Below are 23492 nucleotides of genomic sequence, written 5' to 3' on the forward strand. Positions count from 1 at the left end.
CAGAGACCTTATTAAACAGGTTTGTACCAGAGACCGTATTAAACAGGTTTGTACCAGAGACCTTATTAAACAGGTTTGTACCTTTGTAGTAGGAGCTGTCCTCCATGTAACGCGAGAGGCCAAAGTCTCCCAGCATCACACAGTCTGTGGAAGACACTAGCACATTCCTGGCAGCAATGTCCCTGGAGACGTACACACAAAGAGATATTAACTAGCAATTCTGGAAAACCTGGGGATTTTGGAAAGATTCTGGAATTCTGCAAACCGTACATTGAGTACTTAAATATTGACAGCGTGGCACAAATAAATATATTAGAAAATGAAAGCTTAACATAATCTTAAAAAGTGTCTACATCAACCTAAATAGCAGGATAACATGGGTGGTGGTCTTACCTATGGACAAAGCGTTTGCTCTCCAGGTAGGCCAAGGCTGTGCTGAGCTGGTGTGAGAACAGGATCAACGTTGACAGGTCCAGGTTGTACTTCCTTACTTGTAAAAAGGACCTCAACTGGAAGATGAAAAACGTCAATGAGATTAATCCTCTTTGTTTTTCCAGAGATAGGTGGACGACAGAGGAAACTGTTTCCAAATGTGTTTCTGTCTTCTGGGATCTCTCATCTATTACAAGAATGACAAGAGCTCCAACAACACCTCTGCATACTGTACGTAGCATATCTATCAAAACAAACATACTCTGTGTTTGTATGGTTCACTGTCAACCCAACCCCCAGGACGCCTCACCTCTCCCATCGTGCACAGCTCCATGATGATCCACACTGGGTTTTCTGTGATCACACCGATCAGCTTTACTATGTGGGGGTGGTCGAACTGACGCATGGTCACTGAGGAACACACATCACAAAGAGGTGTGAGGATTTCACCAAACAGTTAAGAACTAGAGTGGAAAGATATAGACTAACATTTGATTACCCCCACCCCCAAAAACATCAATAAAATAAAAACATTTAATTGAGCATTTTCAAAGGAACAGAGAAAGGCTCCCTGGGATAGGTCTAACACAGACTCAAATGTCACTGCTCTTAGTTCACAAATATTGTCAATTTGCATCCCAAATGGCACCCTATTCCCTATAGTACATCCCAAATGGCACCCTATTCCCTACATAGGGCACTAGGGTGAAATTTAGGACAAAGCCAATGTTTACAGTTACCAGCTTCATTAAATACAACATATTCCTTCCTCAACTGCCTGGGAACACTGTAAACACAGTGAGCAAAGCAACCTGAGACTACCATCAGGCAGTGTGTGTGTGTGTGACTGTGTGCATACATGGCAACCAGCAGCAGCTGCAATTACCATCGGTCCCATTACAGTGACACAGCACTAGCTTACACCACATTTCAGCACACTCACATGCTTCCTGAAGGAACTTCTCACGCACGCTGTCCGATGTGGAGTTCTTGCACGTTTTAATGGCCACGTTCAGAGTGGGATTCTCCTGGAAGTCAGACACAAGACAAAACATTGGTTTAGTTTATGTACAAGAAAATATTGAAGATATAAATGAGAAGAGAGATGCGTTTAGCTAGATGGTTACAGTCGGGTGAAATTGAGAGGAACACGTGGGGATTAAGGGGGAGAGGAGAGATGCTTTGTCTGCATTTAGCCAGACAGATACAGTATTATTTACTTGTTAGAGTACTATATATTTGTTATGTACTATATACAGTACCAGTCGAGCGTTTGGACACACCTACTCATTCAAGGGGTTTTCTTTCTTTCTTTTAACACGTTTTTTTGTTGTTGAGAAAATAGTACCAATAAAGGAAACCCCTTGAAGGAGTAGGTGTGTCCACACTTCTGCCTGGTTCTGTACTTATCCAATACTATATACTTGTTATGGTACTATTTACCGGGCTGTTGTAGACTCCCTGGTGGACGTCTCCAAACTGTCCCTCTCCGATGCAGCGTCCCAGCTCTATCCTGTCTCTCTGGATCTCATAGTCCCTGGCTGGGGAGGGAAAGATGACCCCTGTTAGTTGTGTAGTGTGGTATGGTGTGGGTGTGTGCGTTTGTGTACGTGTGTGAGCAAAGCCACAGATGGATGGGTAACCCAAGCCAGGAGGAGCTGATGAGGTCATTTTGGTTGTTAATCATAACAGCAAGAAGCCTTGGCTGTATTTTGACTGCTGTAGACAGTAGTACTCTATTAAATACTGTATATATATATATATATACACACTACATGACCAAAAGTATGTGGACACCTGCTTGTCGAACATCTCATTCCAATACCATGGGCATTAATATGAAGTTGGTCCCCCCCTTGCTGCTAGAACAGCCTCCACTCTACTGGGGAGGCTTTCCACTTCACTTTGTGCACAGGGACATTGTCATGCTCCACAAAACTTTACAGTGGGCATTATGCATTGGGGCAGGTAATGTTCTCATGGCTTCTGCCAAACCCAGATTAGTCCGTCGGACTGCCAGATGGTGAAGTGTGATTCATCACTCCAGAGAACGTGTTTCCACCACTCCAGAGTCCTTTGGCGGCGAGCTTTACACCACTCCAGCCGACGCTTGGCATTGCACATGGTGATCTTAGGCTTGTGTGCGGCAGCTCGGCCATGGAAACCTATTTCCTGAAGCTCCCGATGAACAGTTATTGTGCTGACGTTGCTTCCAGAGGCAGGTTGGAACTCGGTAGTGAGGGTTGCAACTGAAGACAGATGATTATTCCATGCTTTGTGCTTCAGCACTCGGCGGTCCCGTTCTGTAAGCTTGTGTGGCCTACCATGTTGCAGCTGAGCCATTTTTGCTCCTTGATGTTTCCACTTCACAATAACAGCACTTAACGTTGAACGGGGGCAACTCTAGCAGGGCAGACATTTTACAAACGGACTTGTTGGAAAGGTGGCATCCTATGATGGTGCCACGTTGAAAGTCACTGAGCTCTTCAGTAAGGCCATTCTACTGCCAATGTTTGTCTATGCAGATTGCATGGCTGTGTCCTCGATTTTATACACATGTCAGCAACAGGGTGGCAGGTAGCCTAGTGGTTAGACCGTTGGGACTAGGTTGCAAGATCGAATCCCCGAGCTGACAAGGTCAAATCTATCATTCTGCCCCTGAACAAGGCAGTTAACCAACTGTTCCTAGGCCGTCATTGAAAATAAGAATTTGTTCTTAATTGACTTGTCTAGTTAAACAAAGGAAAAAAAAAAAATGGGAAAAAAAATAGGTGTGACTCTGAAATAGCCGAATCCACGAATATGAAGGGGTGTCCACATACTTTTGTATATGTAGTGTAACTGTATAAAGCCTTTCACACCAACCAACATGCACACTGCAACATAAACCAACCAGGCTGTAGTGATGTCTACACACATGTATGTAGCACTCAATATAATGTTCTCCACGTTGCGTATTTCAAATTACAACCGGCTACCACTGGTTTGATGTATCTGTTTCAATAATAAGATAATTTATCCCCAGACAGACATATAATGCACAAAAGGAATTTCACATCAAGCAAATTAAAATTAAATGAAAACAAAGGAAGAAACAGATCAAGAATATGAATAATAAATAAGTCAATTGAACACATTCAACTCTGCTACTGAATGAATTAGATTGCTCCAGCTCACGGCTAGCAAGATAAGACTACATTGGTTCAGCAAACAGTATTAAAGCAATAGTTCACTTCAAATTCAACGTTTTTCAGAGGTTTGAATGGAACGCAAAAGATGGATACCATCTAAGCTAATGAAGTTAAACAATTCCTATCTTTCAAATTCATTTTGGGATCCAGACATACAGTGCCTTCGGGAAATATTTCAGACCCCTTGACTTTTTCCACATAAGGCTGTAATGTAATAAAATGTGGGAAGGGGGTCAAGGGGTCTGAATACTTTCTGATGGCACTGCATGGCTGGATCTGCAAAGTCTGTCAAACTTTGATTTTGGAGAGAATGTAATTGATTTAAACCTATTTTCCAGTAGCAGAGTTGAATGACACATTCTAGTACAGCTCATAACTACAATCACAACCATGATGGACAAGAGACAGAGAGAGAGACAGAGAGAGAGACAGACAGAGAGACAGACACAGAGACAGACACAGACACAGAGACAGACACAGAGACAGACACAGAGACAGACAGAGAGACAGAGAGAGAGACAGAGAGAGAGACAGACACAGAGACAGACACAGAGACAGACACAGAGACAGACACAGAGACAGACACAGACACAGAGACAGACACAGAGACAGACAGAGAGACAGAGAGAGAGACAGACACAGAGACAGACACAGAGACAGACACAGAGACAGACACAGACACAGAGACAGACAGAGAGACAGAGAGAGACAGACAGAGAGAGACAGAGAGAGACAGAGAGACCGAGAGAGACAGAGAGAGAGAGAGACAGAGAGACAGACAGACAGACATAGAGAGACAGGGAGAGAGAGAGAAACCGACAGAGAGACAGACAGAGAGACAGACAGTCAGTGTTACCTTCGTCTACTCCATAGCTCACTGCTGGGCGGTTAGGATAAAGAGAGGTGGCTTTTAGAAACCATTCACAACAGACCAGGGGACACGCACACAGATAAGAAAGTAGGACCAAGGGGAATAGAAGTTACAGGGCTTTAAATAGCCACCTTCTGAGCCATACGGTGCACAGAGCTGGGTGTCAATGAGGGAAAAACAGATGATCCTGTATAACAAGAATATGCTACATTAGATGTCTCTTTACACATGATGAAGCTTTAGTTTCACAATCCTTGATCCTGTATAAATAGATGTGTTTTCTTAGGCTGTGTCTCAGATGGCACCCTATTCTAACTACTATTCCTAGCTCTAAGGGCCCTAGTCAGAAGTAGAGCACTGAACAGGAAGTAGGGTACCATTAGGGCCTCTGAATTATTCCCACGTGGTACGAAGAAACCTATATATGCTGGATGGATTACTTTTTAGAATGGTGAGAGCTCTGGTCTCCAGTGTAAGCGTGTGACGGGACACTCCATCTTCATACATACGGATCCTTGTTACAGAGGAACTCGTTCTTTCACAGACCAGACGGTTTTATGAGTCAGCTGGCCCAGACCACTCCACAGCCTGATGAATCAGCTACACGTCCCAAATGGCACCCTATTTTGACCAGGGCCCGTGGGCTCTGGTCAAAATAACTGCACTATGTAGGGCATAGTGTTCCATTTGGGAGGTACACTACAGCACTGCATGGGCTGTTGTGTTCCGGCCTCATATGATCCCACGAGACTAAGTACCATGGTCACTAAGGACTTGGGGTTACTGGAGACTCAGCATCATGGTCACTAAGGACCTGGGGTTACTGGAGACTCAGCATCATGGTCACTAAGGACCTGGGGTTACTGGAGACTCAGCATCACGGTCACTAAGGACTGGGGTTACTGGAGACTCAGCATCACAGTCACTAAGGACCTGGGGTTACTGGAGACTCAGCATCATGGTCACTAAGGACCTGGGGTTACTGGAGACTCAGCATCATGATCACCAAGGACCTGGGGTTACTGGAGACTCAGCATCATGGTCACTAAGGACCTGGGGTTACTGGAGACTCAGCATCATGGTCACTAAGGACCTGGGGTTACTGGAGACTCAGCATCATGGTCACTAAGGACCTGGGGTTACTGGAGACTCAGCATCATGGTCACTAAGGACCTGGGGTTACTGGAGACTCAGCATCATGGTCACTAAGGACCTGGGGTTACTGGAGACTCAGCATCATGGTCACTAAGGACCTGGGGTTACTGGAGACTCAGCATCATGGTCACTAAGGACCTGGGGTTACTGGAGACTCAGCATCATGGTCACTAAGGACCTGGGGTTACTGGAGACTCAGCATCATGGTCACTAAGGACCTGGGGTTACTGGAGACTCAGCATCATGGTCACTAAGGACCTGGGGTTACTGGAGACTCAGCATCATGGTCACTAAGGACCTGGGGTTACTGGAGACTCAGCATCATGGTCACCAAAGGCCTGGGGTTACTGGAGACTCAGCAGCATGGTCACTAAGGACCTGGGGTTACTGGAGACTCAGCATCATGGTCACTAAGGACCTGGGGTTACTGGAGACTCAGCATCATGGTCACTAAGGACCTGGGGTTACTGGAGACAGAATTTAAATGATTAGAAAAGACATTGCCATGGAAGTCAATGTACAGTGGGGGGTGGACTGGCAGCTATGGGTGTACCATGGTCTGAGGGGCTTTATCCATTCTAATGATTCTAATTATATGACTAACTCATTCTTTCACCGCAGTACACTTAAAGGGCACCTGTCATATTTAGTCCTGAATGAGGACTACCTAATGACATTAATATTCAAAATAATAACAATCAACATTTGTGACAGATATTAGTTTTTTTCTGAGGACGTACTACTGGGCTTTCCCTGGATACTTTCTTAAAGTACCAGTAAATCATAATGGAACAGAATCACTATCTGATTTGGACAGCATCATAACAGCAGTATTGAGTGAGGCAAGGATCATATGCAGACCATCAATATGAATACGTGACTATCCTGTTCCTCACATACACGTTACAGCATCTGTGGAGTCTTACACTGTCACCATGACAACCAAACATTGGAGTGTACCAGACAATCTGACTGTTGGACTAGTTACGTTTCCTAGACAAGACACACACATGCAGCGTGTGTCTGGTATTTGGTGGACTCTACAGTCTTCCAGCAGCCACATCAACACATCCACAGAGCCTTAGGGGGAGAAGATAGTTCACCAATCAGAACCGGGGCCACGTTCAAGGGAATTTGGATAGAGAGAGAAGGATGAAGAGAGAGAAAGAGAGAGAGACAGAAAGAAGAAGTGAAAGAGGAAAGAGACCAAGAGACAGAGAAAGAACGAATCAGATTGAGAGCGACCAAAAGAAAGTGTAAGACAGAGACAGAGACAGAGACAGAGAAAGAACAAATCAGATTGAGAGCGAGAGAGACCAAAAGAAAGTGTAAGAGAGAGACAGAGACAGAGAAAAAGAATGAGAGAGACCAAAAGAAAGTGTAAGAGAGAGACAGAGACAGAGAAAAAGAATGAGAGATCAAGAAAGAAACAGAGAGAAAGAAAAGAGAGACCAAGAGGAAGTGGAAGAGAACTAGAGAAAAAGCATCTGGGCTGGATCCCTGGAGACAGTCTGGACAACAGATTATCAGGGGACACATGACCAGAAACATACTGCACTACAATACCAGGGAGTACGGAGCTGCACTTACTTGAAGGCATGGTGTAGGTTTCCTCTTCGTCTATAATCTCAGCATAATCGTCCGTCTCTGCAGAAACACAACAGCCTCGTGGTCAGTCCAGTCACACACACACACACACACACCACCGCCAGAGACAGATACACACAAATAAAGCTAGCTAGACATGTACCCTTCCACACAAGTAACTACAGCCAGCTGAAAATAAATATTTGAGTCACACAGCAAGTGCTCCTCAACAAATTCCCACACTGCCGAACACAGAGAAAGACACACGCTTTCTCGTACACACACAGTCGCTCTCGTACAGTAAACACACACAGAAACACAAGCATTTGCACTCGCAACTCTCACAGTTTCAGCCACTCGTGTGTCTGTCTGCTCTGTCTGTCTAGCCAATCAGAACTCAGCAGTACAGCTGGGCTTCTGGGTTAGGGGGGAAGAAGAGGGAGGAGAGGGGATGTGGAGACGGAAAGGAGGGGGGGATGGAACCAGTTATTCCCTTTTTCTTCAGGAAAAGAGAAACAGAGAGAAGAGCCATCATACAGTCCTCTAGATAAACAGATGTAGGTGTTTACAGTAAGTGAACGGCCTCTGGCTGTCCAATCTTGACTTGATCGAAAATGGTAATTTGCTAGTTGTGCCGTCTTGGCTACTGTTCCTCTTAGGGAAGGGAGAACACCAGATTGTGTAGTGTTTAGCCAGCCGCCAGCCAAACTCAGCTCTCTTTATGAGGCCGAGCTGGGAGAAGGCTTGGAGCTGGGCCCTTAAAGACGCAGGCAGACAGCAGGGACGGTAGCCAAAAAGCCACTCAGAGTAGGAGTGCTGATCTACGATCATGCCCCCCCCCCCCCATCCATCTAACTTATTCATTATGATCAAAAAGGCACACCAAATCTGAGACTCTTTTTGCGAATACCAGTTCAGATTTTAGGACAGACAAACTGACCAGACCTGGGTTCAAATAGCCTAGCATTTGTTTTCTTTCAAATACTTTAATCTGTGCTTGATTAGGCTTATCTGGCACCATGGAACCAATGGAATAGTCCCAAAAGTGCAAACCCTGCCAATTTGGCACTCTAGACAGGCTCAAACTTAACCGATTCGAATCACACGGCAGCACTGCAGCTCGGACAGATTTCAGCACAATTTCTAGAGACGATGTTAACCGCTACATTGTTTCCCTAATTCCAATAACGTCTATTGCATGATTACCACATTACCAATGACAAACCCCTAGAAGCAGATGGATAAAAACAGATGTATTTAACTTGATTCATGAGTCATCATAAGGCACACACAGTAGAGTCATACACACACGAACCACAACCCCCAGAATCATCCCTCATGGCCCCAGTGAGTTAGTAGCAGGTGACAGGAAGGAATGAAGGGAAATATCAAAAGAAGCTAAACTTTACCATCCCCACTACAATCCTCTGCAAGTCCAAGGAGAGCATGCAAAACAGAGAGAATGAGGGAGAGAGAGAGAGAGAGAGAAGGAGAGGTTACACACTTTTCACAAATATATGAAAAGTATAAAAGACAGTATAATTATTTCAAAATGGGCTTAATAATTGTTGCTGTAACACACTCCTTCAAGACAAACAGTGACTGGGCATTTCAACAGTGTATCCAATCTATGCTTGTATTTAGTATCAGTGGGAAAGTTTCTACTTTAAATGGAGTTAGTCTGTAGTTGGAATGTGTGGAACCTGATTGAGTTTGGTTGAAGGGACGGCCAGCATTGTTCTGAACGGGGTCGGTGGAGTTCATTGGCTATCACCTGGCTATTATTAGCATTGGAGGAGGCGAGATCAGGTGGGACCACTGAGAGGGCAGACACACAACTCCGGTATAAAGTCATTTTTTCCGAAATTGCCAGGTGCGTCCACTTATATCAGCGCATTCGTAAACCTAACCATTACAAACTTATATTCCATCAAATAAGCCTCACATAGCGAATTAGCAATGACATTTTTTTGCAGAACAAATTCTAAACATTCTCATTGACCTCCATACAAGAATTCCTCACTTCGTAGTATTATTTTTGTGGACAGATTTTGAGCGGAGTAAACCCTCTTGCTTCACATCTTCCTCTCTGGTGTTGGTTAACTTTGTTAGTTAGATTATTTTTGTTTTTACACATCCTTGAGGGCTAAAACTCAGGTTAGCGAAATCCATCTGAATTTATAGCGATATATACGGTACCAGCCAAAAGTTGTCTTAATTTTTTATTATTTTTTACATTGTAGAATAATAGTGATGACATCAAAACTATGAAAAAACACATATGGAATCATATAGTAACCAAAACACACATATTATTCAAAGTAGCCACTTGATGACACTCTTGGCATTCCCTCAACCAACTTCACCTGGGATGCTTTTCCAACTGTCTTGAAGGAGTTCCCACATATGCTGAGCACTTGTTGGCTGCTTTTCCTTCACTCTACAGTCCAACTCATCCCAAACCATCTCAATTGGGTTGAGGTCGGGTGATTGTGGAGACCAGGTCATCTGATGCAGCACTCCATTCACTCTCCTTCTTGGTCAAATAGCCCTTACACAGCCTGGAGGTGTGTTGGGTCATTGTCCTGTTGAAAAACAAATTATAGTCCCACTAAGCGCAAACCAGATGGGATGGCGTATCGCTGCAGAATGCTGTGGAATGCAGAATGCCAATATATTTGGATTTGTTTAACACTTATTTGGTTACAACATGATTTCATGTGTTATTTCATAGTTTTGATGTGTTCACTATTATTCTACAATGTACTAAATACTAAAAATAATTTTTAAAACCCTTGAATGAGTAGGTGTGTCCAAACTTTTGACTAGTACTGTAAATATATCAATCTGTGTGATTATAGCAATATAAATAGATGGATGTTAAGTCAAAAAGCTATTAAAAGGGTGTTTCATCTTTAACCTCTCAGAAGCTATAGGTTATATCTGCCTGGTTGCTGACGTGGCCTGACAGGCTTACAGCAGTCCTGCACCATCAGCCCAGTTACAGCCCAGTCAGGCTCTGCATCCGTATTCCCTTTATAGAGCACAACTTTTTACCAGGGCCCATAGGGCATAATACAGTGCCTTCGGAAAGCATTCAGACCCCTTGACTTTAACATTTTGTTACATTACAGCCTTATTCTAAAATGGATTAAATTGTCCCCCCCCCCCATCAATCTACACACAATACCCCATAATGACATCACAATACCCCATAATGACATCACAATACCCCATAATGACATCACAATACCCCATAATGACATCACAATACCCCATAATGACATCACAATACCCCATAATGACAAGGCAAAAACAGTTTTTTATAACATTTGACAAATGTATAAAACATAAATATTACATTTACATAAGTATTCAGACCCTTTACTCTGTTGTAGCAACTTTGGCAGCGATTACAGCCTCAAGTCTTCTTGGGTATGACGCTACAAGCTTGGCACACCTGTAGTTGGGGAGTTTATCCCATTCTTCTCTGCAGATCCTCTCAAACTCTGTCAGGTTGGATGGGGAGCGTCGATTTCTTGTCTCTCCAGAGATGTTCGATGGGTTCAAGTCCGGACTCTAGCTGGGACACTCAAGGACATACAGAGACTTGTCCCGAAGCCACTCCTGTGTTGTCTTGGCTGTGTGCTTCGGGTCGTTGTCCTGTCGGTTTTCATCAAGGGTCTCTCTTAACTTTGCTCCGCATGGACCCCAAAAAATCAAAACAGCATGATCCTGCCACCACCATGCTTCACTGTAGGGATGGTGCCAGGATTCCTCCAGACGTGACGCTTGGCATTAAGGCCAAAGAGTTCAAAACTTGATTTCATCAGACCGGAGAATCTTGTTTCTCATGGTCTGAGTCCTTTAGGTGCCTTTTGGCAAACTCCAAGTGTGTTGTCATGTGCCTTTTACGGAAGAGTGGCTTCCGTCTGGCCAATCTACCATAAAGGCCTTTGGTGGAGTACTGCTGAGATGATTGTCCTTCTGGAAGGTTCTCCCATCTCCACAGAGGAGCTCTATCAGAGTGACCATCGGGTTCTTGGTCACCTCCCTGACCAAGGCCCTTCTCCCCCGATTGCTCAGTTTGGCCGGGCGGCCAGCTCTAGGAGTCTTAGTGGTTCCAAACATCTTCCATTTAAGAATGACGGAGGCCACTGTGTTCTTGGGCATCTTCAATGCTGTAAACATTTTTTGGTGCCCTTCCCCAGATCTGTACCTCGACACAATCCTGTCTCGGAGCTCTACAGACGACAATTCCTTCAACCTCACGGCTTGGTTTTTGCTCTGATATGCACCGACAACTGTGTGACCTTATACAGACAGGAGTGTGCCTTTTCAAATCATGTCCAATCAATTGAATTTACCACAGATGGATTCCTATCAAGTTGTTGAAACATCAAGGATGATCAATGGAAACAGGATGCACCGGAGCTCAATTTCGAGTCTCGTAGCAAAGGGTCTGAATACTTATGTAAATAAGGTTATTTCTGTTTTTTATACATTTGCAAAAAGTTCAAAAATCCTGTTTTGGCTTTGTCATTATGGGGTATTGTGATGTCATTATGGGGTATTGTGATGTCATTATGGGGTATTGTGATGTCATTATGGGGTATTGTGATGTCATTATGGGGTATTGTGATGTCATTATGGGGTATTGTGATGTCATTATGGGGTATTGTGATGTCATTATGGGGTATTGTGATGTCATTATGGGGTATTGTGATGTCATTATGGGGTATTGTGATGTCATTATGGGGTATTGTGATGTCATTATGGGGTATTGTGTGTAGATTGATGAGGAAAAACATGTATTTAATCCATTGTAGAATAAGACTGTAACATAACAAAATGTGGAAAAAGGGAAGGGGTCTGAATACTTTCCGAATGCACTGCAGATAGGCAATAGGGTCCCGTTTGGGACTCCGACTCTACTGATTTGCGGGCCATGGCTTGACTACAAGTAGCAGGCGACACACTTCCCGGAAAACAAAATGTGGAATCAATTTAATCTTGCCGTCTTCAAAAGCTGAATGGGTTAAAAGGTGTTTTACTCTAAGACATGACATGGGTAGGGCATGAGCAATGAGATGTTCCTTCTTCCTGGCAGGCTAGTTCTGTTCGGCCATTTTAGGTGTTGCTTTGTCAGGCATTTAACGGTGTAGTGAACTTCACACTTTCTATCAACATCACCCCACTTCCCCTCAACCCCCTACACACTTACGTGGCCCTGTGTGTTTGTTTGTGTGTTGTGGATTTAGGCACTCAGTGTGGCAAACAGGGTTAGTCAGAGAAAAACAAGAAGCAGGGTCAGTTTAGTCAGCCAATCAGAGCAGTTGTACCCTTTGACGGAGAGTCATGTGCTCAGAAGACAAAAGGAAGGAAAAAGCGCCTGGCTTTAGCAGGTTTAGGAGGCGTCGGGGTCACAGTTTACAGTCTTCAGCCAATCAGAGATAGGGATGAGAGAGCGGGAGAGATGGTGAGAAGAAGAGAGGAATAGTGCTTCTGAAAAAAACAGGGTTATTTCTCCCTGGTTCAGATCTAGGATCAGCTTCCCCTCTGTCATTCCTAACCTTAACAATTAGTGGGGAAAATGCCAAACTGAACCCATATCAGTGTCTAGGGGCACCCTCACCCTACAACACAGAAAACACATTAGCAGACAGCATTTGTGAAGGAGTGATGAATGTTGGTGTGACGACGTCCAAAACGTTCCCCATATTAAAGAAATCATTATCACTCTGGCATGCCTGTCACGAAACTACATGAAATACGTCAATAATAATAACATTAATCAATCTCTTCTTCCTTATACCAACCAACAGGGAAGTCAAAGACAGTGTCAAAGACAATGCTAGCATCACTTTAAATATGTCATTTCTGCATTTCAATCAACAGCACAGTAATAAGTCCTTCACTATTCTATACTGGGGCTAAGGAATTGATTTCCACTTCTCTAAAAAGGTCTTGGATATGACCGTACGCTGACACAATATGGAATGAATTCAGTTAAATATATTGGATTTATGCAGGCAGCTGCTGCAGCAGGGGGGGGGGGCTTTTTATAAGGTTTTGAGCCATTTCTGAGTAATGGCATTGATGGATGGTATTAAGGAGAACTGGTGTAAACATGGAACTCAGACCGCCTCTGAACACACTCCAGTAACACTCTGTTTAACCTCCGTGGACGTTTCGCCACATATCAAAAACACTGTCAAATGAAAAGCTGTAGTGTCGTGGTAAGACTTCTGGGCATAAATCACATATCCAACTCCCCCACCGGAGACCGGGGTTTGATCGCCGCTTCCACCTTTCCCACTGTTTCTCCCACTTCCCTGTATCTCCCTATGATCTTCCTCACTGTCACTGAATAAATTGTCAAAACTCCTAAAAAAATATATATATATATTTTTAAACACACTCAAATAGCATATGACAATGTAATTACTGATATTGGTAGAGAGCAGACTTATCCCCTAATTTATTTTTTATTTTTTATACTGCATTTACATAAGTGTGTAATTTTGATATGCATACTGTGGGCATATTCTAAAAAAAATCATCAAACCATCTTGTTTGAAACAAATCAGTAAACTCAACCATCTATCTGGAATATACTATCTGTGAGTACTATACTCCTCAACCTTATATATCACTGTGTAGCTACAAGAGAGCTGACACCCCCTAAGATACCCTCTGATCTTCCCAACCTCAGAGACCAGCTCTCAGCCCCATAGAACACAAGCATCTCTTTGATACCATACTGTCTGACTGTCTACCTCCCTAACCTCCGACTCCTGGTCAGTTAAATAGGGCCTGTCCAACCCCTTCAATCAGTCCTTTGTCTGTAACTGGAGCTCCCAGGATATTAACATTCACCAGCCACATCACAGGCCTCTGACATTTAGAAGATGAAGAGAAACAGACTTGGGAAGAGAGAGGGAGGCAAAAGGATGGAGGGAAGAAGGGAGAGAGAGAGAGAGGGGAGAGAGAGGGGAGAGAGAGGGGAGAAAGGGAGAGAGATGGGAGAGGGGAGAGAGAGGGAGGCAAAAGGATGGAGGGAAGAAGGGAGAGAGAGAGAGATGGGAAAGCGAGGGGAGAAAGGGAGAGGGATGAGGAAGAGGGGAAAGAGGATAGGGAAGAGGGAGAGAGAGGAGAGAAGAGGGAGTAGGGAGAGACGGAGAGAAGGGAGTTTGAAAGATGGCGAGAGATGGAGAGAGAGAGAGAAAGAGAGGACAGAGACAGTGAGAGGGGAGAGAGACAGTGAGATGGAGAGGGGAGAGAGACAGAGAAAGAGAGGACAGAGACAGTGAGAGGGGAGAGAGACAGTGAGATGGAGAGGGGAGAGAGACAGAGAGGACAGAGACAGTGAGAGGGGAGAGAGACAGTGAGATGGAGAGAGAGAGAGAACGAGAGGACAGAGACAGTGAGAGGGGAGAGAGACAGTGAGATGGAGAGGGGAGAGAGAGAGAGAGAAAGAGAGGACAGAGACAGTGAGAGGGGAGAGAGACAGTGAGATGGAGAGGGGATAGAGAGAGAGAAAGAGAGGACAGAGACAGTGAGAGGGGAGAGAGACAGTGAGATGGAGAGGGGAGAGAGAGACAGTGAGAGGGGTAAAGATAAAGACATTCCCCTTGTCTGATGCTAATGATACGTAAGTGAAGCTAAAGCGTGGACCCAACTGCTCCCGAGTCTAAGGGCGTCAACATGCTTCGGTTCAGCTGGCACCTAGACAAATGTGGCTATGTGAACTGAACAAGTGTGCTCGCATACTCCCTTAAAGTGGTAATAGTACTGCTGGTCCATCTTGAGACGCCTTAGCCAGTATACCCTTCCCCAAAACAGTCTAAATTAATGTAAGGTGTAAAGAATTATGACAGATTTCTTGACTTATGTTTTTTCCGAGGAGATCTTAGTCACGCAATTTTACAGCTAACTAAAGATGTTTGGTGCAGTATTTCTCAAGTGAAAAAATGTGCATGAAAACATGTCTTCTATTGTTGAGAGACAACAAACACTTAATTGAAGAAACCTTACTGTTGACCAATGACCGACGAAGGGGCATAGACTTCGGCTCCGAACTTCAGCTTGCCTTGAGACCCTAATCATATTATTACCAAACCCCTAAATGTAGTTCACACCTAGGGGGCATGGCTCCGCTCAGACCCTACATGGATGGTTGATGCTGTTGATGGTTGGAGAGAGGTTCAGACATCCTTCTGGGCCCTTGTGTTTGCATGGGTCTCTCCAGCTGCAGGCCTTGGCACCCCTCACACCACCAATCCCCTCCCGTCCTCCCCGTCTCCTTAGCAGTGACTCCTCCTGCCACTTGCTAATCCACAAGCTAAGGCTGCAGTGTTCAGTTACAGTGTGATAGATGTGTCTCATGCAATTCAAGGTGTACTGCTGCTGCTAAATCACTGCCTCAACTGAAAAAAAAACAAGATGAGCTTTTAAGATCTGAGTGACATGTGAGAAACCTCCAAGGCAACTATCTAGCGAGCTTTTAATCCTGGAAGTGTAGCCAACCATATGAATAGATGAATAGAAGTACGCCCTAGGAAGAACCAAACACCCACAAACATCCAAGTAAGGACTTTCAAGCTGGGATCAGCTTGAGTGTCATTATCTGATTAAAGCATGGTCATCTTCGCTCCAGCAACCGTACATATATCGACTTCCATCAATAGCCCAGCTATGTACAGTACAGTAAGATAGTCAGAGATGATTGATGAGGCACTGATCTCTTACCTGAGACAGAGATGGCACGCACCCCAGCGCTCCGGACCACCCCCTCTACCACCTTCTTCTCATTGTTAGGTACCCTGCAGGGTAAAGAGCAGAGACCGAGTGGATCAACAGGAGAAATTCCCAAACCTAAAACCAGTTAGTAAACAGCGTCCACAGCAACTCCAGGATGTTCAAGTGCATTCCTGAAAAGAGTACCATTCTCCTCCTGGAGCCACTAAACAGTCTTGGAAGGATGTAGTGCTGAGGTGCAGGACCAAGGGGACTAGGGAGGAGGAATTCTCAGAAAATACAACTCTTTATCAGGATTCTTCCCCAGAACTGTTGAAATAGGTTTTTAGAAGAGCTTGTTATCTGAGCTACAGAGAGAGAGAGAGAGAGAGAGAGAGAGAGAGAGAGAGAGAGAGAGAGAGAAAGATGTAGAGAGAGGGGAAGATGTAGAGAGAGAGAGCGTAGAGAGAGAGAGAGAGACACTTTACAAGCGTTTGAAAACACTAAGTGGAAAATATTTGGCTCCGTAACGGTTATCCTTATTTGACCAAAGCCCAGAGTGCCAAAGAGCAGAGAGAGAGAGAGAAAAATAGAGAGGGAGAGAGAGAGAAAAGGTGTAATTTTGGAAAAACCCTCTCTAGCTCTAGATGTAGTAGGGCTGGTTAAGGGCTGGATAAGGGCTAGATAAGGGCGTTCGCTAAATTACTAAAATATACATGTAAAATGTGCTTTAGGGCTGACCCCATTTAGTCGACTGGTCGATTGTTTGGTTGACAGGCTATTGGTCGACCGAGATTTTTTAATCGAGCAGTGGCAAATACATAAAAATAATTTATGTCACACGAGACACCTGTCTGAATAATGCCTGTCTGAGTGGACTAATCCATTGCAGAGTCTGGGGGGGGGGGGGGGGGATGACACACCAGTATCACCCAGTAGTATATTTACTGTTAATTACCATCATTTAGAAACTACAATGGTTATGGGTATTGCTGTTAATACATTCAATATATTATTTTCAGAGTCTTACCGTCATCATTGTAGTGGTGTACAGAGCGCATAACGTAGGCTACACTCTACGCTCTCTCTCTCTACAAAGGTTTCGGTTTATTTCATTCCATTTACGAGTTGTTAATTTATTCATTGTCAATCTTGAGTAAAAGGACGCGCACCTGATTACCCATAGATGTAGTCCTAGGCTACGCGTGCAAATGTAGGCTTAGAAATGTGACCATTTGGGGATCTGATACGATTTATGATTGTCTTAACTCACCATCACTGTGGAGCTTCTCAAAGTCATTTTTTCTTCACCTCAAACTGAAAGTAAACGAAGTCTGTTTTTACATCCATTGAGAATGACAATAGATCCTCAACGTAGCCTATTTGAAAAATCTTTCCAAGCTCTCTTTCGATAACCACTCAGCATAAAATGGGGAAAAAATGACATGCTCTGATCTCGTGGAAACAATCATAAAAAAAGGCCTACATGATTACTTCTAATCCCTTGCTAAATAGCCTACAGCTGTGTCTGTCTGTCTGTCCAGAGCTCACTGGCACAGGAAACTCTGAGGGCCCAGAATATTTAATACAACGTTGCAAGTTTGATAGCACAAGCTATGGGCTGAAAGAGTTAATAGTTGATACAATGTTTCATGTTCCTTGCAGACAGGCCATGTGTAGCCAATGTGATTTATAGGATATTTATCAGGATATTTCCTGCAATGCTTTATATAGACTATTTTTTACATATTAGCGATAGAAGTGTCTTTTAGATTCCTATCATTTAGATGTCATGTTGATTAACCAGATGACATTAGTTTCGAGATATGAAGACTGAGAAATGAAATGAAACAGTTCCACAGAAAATGCGCAAATGAAAATCATAACGCAGATCCCTATAAATGGTACGATACCTTGGCACGCAGATCCCTATAAATGGTACGATACCTTGGCACGCAGATCCCTATAAATGGTACGATACCTTGGCACGCAGATCCCTATAAATGGTACGATACCTTGGCACGCAGATCCCTATAAATGGTACGATACCTTGGCACGCAGATCCCTATAAATGGTACGATACCTTGGCACGCAGATCCCTATAAATGGTACGATACCTTGGCACGCAGATCCCTATAAATGGTACGATACCTTGGCACGCAGATCCCTATAAATGGTACGATACCTTGGCACGCAGATCCCTATAAATGGTACGATACCTTGGCACGCAGATCCCTATAAATGGTACGATAACTTGGCACGCAGATCCCTATAAATGGTACGATACCTTGGCACGCAGATCCCTATAAATGGTACGATACCTTGGCACGCAGATCCCTATAAATGGTACGATACCTTGGCACGCAGATCCCTATAAATGGTACGATACCTTGGCACGCAGATCCCTATAAATGGTACGATACCTTGGCACGCAGATCCCTATAAATGGTACGATACCTTGGCACGCAGATCCCTATAAATGGTACGATACCTTGGCACGCAGATCCCTATAAATGGTACGATACCTTGGCACGCAGATCCCTATAAATGGTACGATACCTTGGCACGCAGATCCCTATAAATGGTACGATACCTTGGCACGCAGATCCCTATAAATGGTACGATACCTTGGCACGCAGATCCCTATAAATGGTACGATACCTTGGCACGCAGATCCCTATAAATGGTACGATACCTTGGCACGCAGATCCCTATAAATGGTACGATACCTTGGCACGCAGATCCCTATAAATGGTACGATACCTTGGCACGCAGATCCCTATAAATGGTACGATACCTTGGCACGCAGATCCCTATAAATGGTACGATACCTTGGCACGCAGATCCCTATAAATGGTACGATACCTTGGCACGCAGATCCCTATAAATGGTACGATACCTTGGCACGCAGATCCCTATAAATGGTACGATACCTTGGCACGCAGATCCCTATAAATGGTACGATACCTTGGCACGCAGATCCCTATAAATGGTACGATACCTTGGCACGCAGATCCCTATAAATGGTACGATACCTTGGCACGCAGATCCCTATAAATGGTACGATACCTTGGCACGCAGATCCCTATAAATGGTACGATACCTTGGCACGCAGATCCCTATAAATGGTACGATACCTTGGCACGCAGATCCCTATAAATGGTACGATACCTTGGCACGCAGATCCCTATAAATGGTACGATACCTTGGCACGCAGATCCCTATAAATGGTACGATACCTTGGCACGCAGATCCCTATAAATGGTACGGTACCTTGGCACGCAGATCCCTATAAATGGTACGATACCTTGGCACGCAGATCCCTATAAATGGTACGATACCTTGGCACGCAGATCCCTATAAATGGTACGATACCGTGGCACGCAGATCCCTATAAATGGTACGATACCTTGGCACGCAGATCCCTATAAATGGTACGATACCTTGGCACGCAGATCCCTATAAATGGTACGATACCTTGGCACGCCAAATGGAAAAGGTTGCCGACCGCTGGTGTAGCCTATTACCCTGTACATTACATTGGTGTAGCCTACTACCCTGTACATTACATTGGTGTAGCATATGACCCTGTACATTACATTGGTGTAGCCTACTACCCTGTACATTACATTGGTGTAGCCTATTACCCTGTACATTACATTGGTGTAGCCTACTACCCTGTACATTACATTGGTGTAGCATATGACCCTGTACATTACATTGGTGTAGCCTACTACCCTGTACATTACATTGGTGTAGCCTATTACCCTGTACATTACATTGGTGTAGCATATTACCCTGTACATTACATTGGTGTAGCCTATTACCCTGTACATTACATTGGTGTAGCCTATTACCCTGTACATTACATTGGTGTAGCCTATGACCCTGTACATTACATTGGTGTAGCATATGACCCTGTACATTACATTGGTGTAGCCTACAACCTGTACATTACATTGGTGTAGCCTATTACCCTGTACATTACATTGGTGTAGCCTACTACCCTGTACATTACATTGGTGTAGCATACTACCCTGTACATTACATTGGTGTAGCCTATTACCCTGTACATTACATTGGTGTAGCCTATTACCCTGTACATTACATTGGTGTAGCATATGACCCTGTACATTACATTGGTGTAGCATTTTACCCTGTGCATTACATTGGTGTAGCCTATTACCCTGTACATTACATTGGTGTAGCCTATGACCCTGTACATTACATTGGTGTAGCCTATTACCCTGTACATTACATTGGTGTAGCATACTACCCTGTACATTACATTGGTGTAGCCTATTACCCTGTACATTACATTGGTGTAGCCTACTACCCTGTACATTACATTGGTGTAGCATCTTACCCTGTACATTACATTGGTGTAGCCTATTACCCTGTACATTACATTGGTGTAGCCTATTACCCTGTACATTACATTGGTGTAGCCTATTACCCTGTACATTACATTGGTGTAGCCTTTTACCCTGTACATTACATTGGTGTAGCATATGACCCTGTACATTACATTGGTGTAGCATATTACCCTGTGCATTACATTGGTGTAGCCTATTACCCTGTACATTACATTGGTGTAGCCTATGACCCTGTACATTACATTGGTGTAGCCTATTACCCTGTACATTACATTGGTGTAGCATTTTACCCTGTACATTACATTGGTGTAGCCTACTACCCTGTACATTACATTGGTGTAGCCTATGACCCTGTACATTACATTGGTGTAGCCTATGACCCTGTACATTACATTGGTGTAGCCTATTACCCTGTACATTACATTGGTGTAGCCTATGACCCTGTACATTACATTGGTGTAGCATACTACCCTGCACATTACATTGGTGTAGCATATGACCCTGCACATTGCATTGGTGTAGCCTATTACCCTGTACATTACATTGGTGTAGCCTATGACCCTGTACATTACATTGGTGTAGCATATGACCCTGCACATTACATTGGTGTAGCATATGACCCTGTACATTACATTGGTGTAGCCTATTACCCTGTACATTACATTGGTGTAGCCTATGACCCTGTACATTACATTGGTGTAGCATATTACCCTTTACATTGGTGTAGCATATTACCCTGTACATTACATTGGTGTAGCCTATGACCCTGTACATTACATTGGTGTAGCATATTCCCCTGCACATTACATTGGTGTAGCATATGACCCTGTACATTACATTGGTGTAGCCTACTACCCTGTACATTACATTGGTGTAGCCTATTACCCTGTACATTACATTGGTGTAGCCTACTACCCTGTACATTACATTGGTGTAGCATATTCCCCTGCACATTACATTGGTGTAGCATATGACCCTGTACATTACATTGGTGTAGCCTATTACCCTGTACATTACATTGGTGTAGCATATTACCCTGCACATTACATTGGTGTAGCATATTACCCTGCACATTACATTGGTGTAGCCTATGACCCTGTACATTACATTGGTGTAGCATATTCCCCTGCACATTACATTGGTGTAGCATATGACCCTGTACATTACATTGGTGTAGCCTACTACCCTGTACATTACATTGGTGTAGCCTATTACCCTGTACATTACATTGGTGTAGCCTATTACCCTGTACATTACATTGGTGTAGCATATTACCCTGTACATTACATTGGTGTAGCCTATGACCCTGTACATTACATTGGTGTAGCCTATTACCCTGTACATTACATTGGTGTAGCATATTCCCCTGCACATTACATTGGTGTAGCCTATAACCCTGTACATTACATTGGTGTAGCCTATGACCCTGTACATTACATTGGTGTAGCATTCTACCCTGCACATTACATTGGTGTAGCATTTTACCCTGCACATTACATTGGTGTAGCCTATGACCCTGTACATTACATTGGTGTAGCCTATGACCCTGTACATTACATTGGTGTAGCATATTACCCTGCACATTACATTGGTGTAGCATTTTACCCTGTACATTACATTGGTGTAGCCTATTACCCTGTACATTACATTGGTGTAGCATACTACCCTGTACATTACATTGGTGTAGCATATGACCCTGTACATTACATTGGTGTAGCATCTTACCCTGTACATTACATTGGTGTAGCCTATGACCCTGTACATTACATTGGTGTAGCATATTCCCCTGCACATTACATTGGTGTAGCATATGACCCTGTACATTACATTGGTGTAGCCTACTACCCTGTACATTACATTGGTGTAGCCTATTACCCTGTACATTACATTGGTGTAGCCTACTACCCTGTACATTACATTGGTGTAGCATATTACCCTGTACATTACATTGGTGTAGCCTATTACCCTGTACATTACATTGGTGTAGCCTATTACCCTGTACATTACATTGGTGTAGCATATTACCCTGCACATTACATTGGTGTAGCATATTACCCTGCACATTACATTGGTGTAGCATATTACCCTGTACATTACATTGGTGTAGCATATTACCCTGTACATTACATTGGTGTAGCATATGACCCTGTACATTACTTTGGTGTAGCATATTACCCTGTACATTACATTGGTGTAGCATATTACCCTGTACATTACATTGGTGTAGCATATGACCCTGTACATTACATTGGTGTAGCATATGACCCTGTACATTACATTGGTGTAGCATATTACCCTGCACATTACATTGGTGTAGCATATTACCCTGCACATTACATTGGTGTAGCATATTACCCTGCACATTACATTGGTGTAGCATATGACCCTGTACATTACATTGGTGTAGCATATTACCCTGCACATTACATTGGTGTAGCATATTACCCTGCACATTACATTGGTGTAGCATATTACCCTGCACATTACATTGGTGTAGCATTTTACCCTGCACATTACATTGGTGTAGCCTATTACCCTGTACATTACATTGGTGTAGCATATGACCCTGTACATTACATTGGTGTAGCCTATGACCCTGTACATTACATTGGTGTAGCATCTTACCCTGCACATTACATTGGTGTAGCACATTACCCTGCACATTACATTGGTGTAGCATATTACCCTGTACATTACATTGGTGTAGCATTTTACCCTGTACATTACATTGGTGTAGCATATTACCCTGTACATTACATTGGTGTAGCATATTACCCTGTGCATTACATTGGTGTAGCCTATTACCCTGTACATTACATTGGTGTAGCATATGACCCTGTACATTACATTGGTGTAGCATATTACCCTGTACATTACTTTGGTGTAGCATATTACCCTGTACATTACATTGGTGTAGCATATGACCCTGTACATTACATTGGTGTAGCATATTACCCTGCACATTACATTGGTGTAGCATTTTACCCTGCACATTACATTGTACAGTGGCTGTGATTTGATAACAGAGCTGACGCTTGGAGTCCCACAAATAGATTTACTGAGCAGATACTTATTTTTTTTTGCATTATTGTTTGTTTCTTACACAGTTATTTATGTTTATACTATCATTTAGGTTTTTTA

At 43.6% G+C, this 23492-nt stretch overlaps 1 protein-coding gene across 16 annotated transcripts in view; it reads right to left on the reverse strand.

Annotated features, from left to right (window-relative positions):
- Nucleotides 1-23492, reverse strand: part of LOC109908430 (focal adhesion kinase 1-like) — a 241193-nt gene that overhangs the window by 34565 nt on the left and 183136 nt on the right. For 7 of the 16 annotated variants that reach the window (XM_031795110.1, XM_031795109.1, XM_031795103.1 and 4 more), the window contains 9 exons: nt 15988-16061; nt 8646-8663; nt 7240-7296; nt 4480-4503; nt 1876-1973; nt 1376-1460; nt 743-843; nt 394-509; nt 82-182 (listed from right to left, as the gene is read on the reverse strand). In XM_031795110.1, coding sequence (XP_031650970.1) covers nt 82-182; nt 394-509; nt 743-843; nt 1376-1460; nt 1876-1973; nt 4480-4503; nt 7240-7296; nt 8646-8663; nt 15988-16061 — 674 coding nt within the window. The remainder of the gene's footprint in view (nt 1-81; nt 183-393; nt 510-742; nt 844-1375; nt 1461-1875; nt 1974-4479; nt 4504-7239; nt 7297-8645; nt 8664-15987; nt 16062-23492) is intronic. The other 9 variants (XM_031795111.1, XM_031795112.1, XM_031795106.1 and 6 more) reach the window with 5 other exon arrangements.

The sequence above is a fragment of the Oncorhynchus kisutch genome, linkage group LG17, assembly GCF_002021735.2.
Source record: "Oncorhynchus kisutch isolate 150728-3 linkage group LG17, Okis_V2, whole genome shotgun sequence".
Lineage (NCBI taxonomy): Eukaryota > Metazoa > Chordata > Actinopteri > Salmoniformes > Salmonidae > Oncorhynchus > Oncorhynchus kisutch.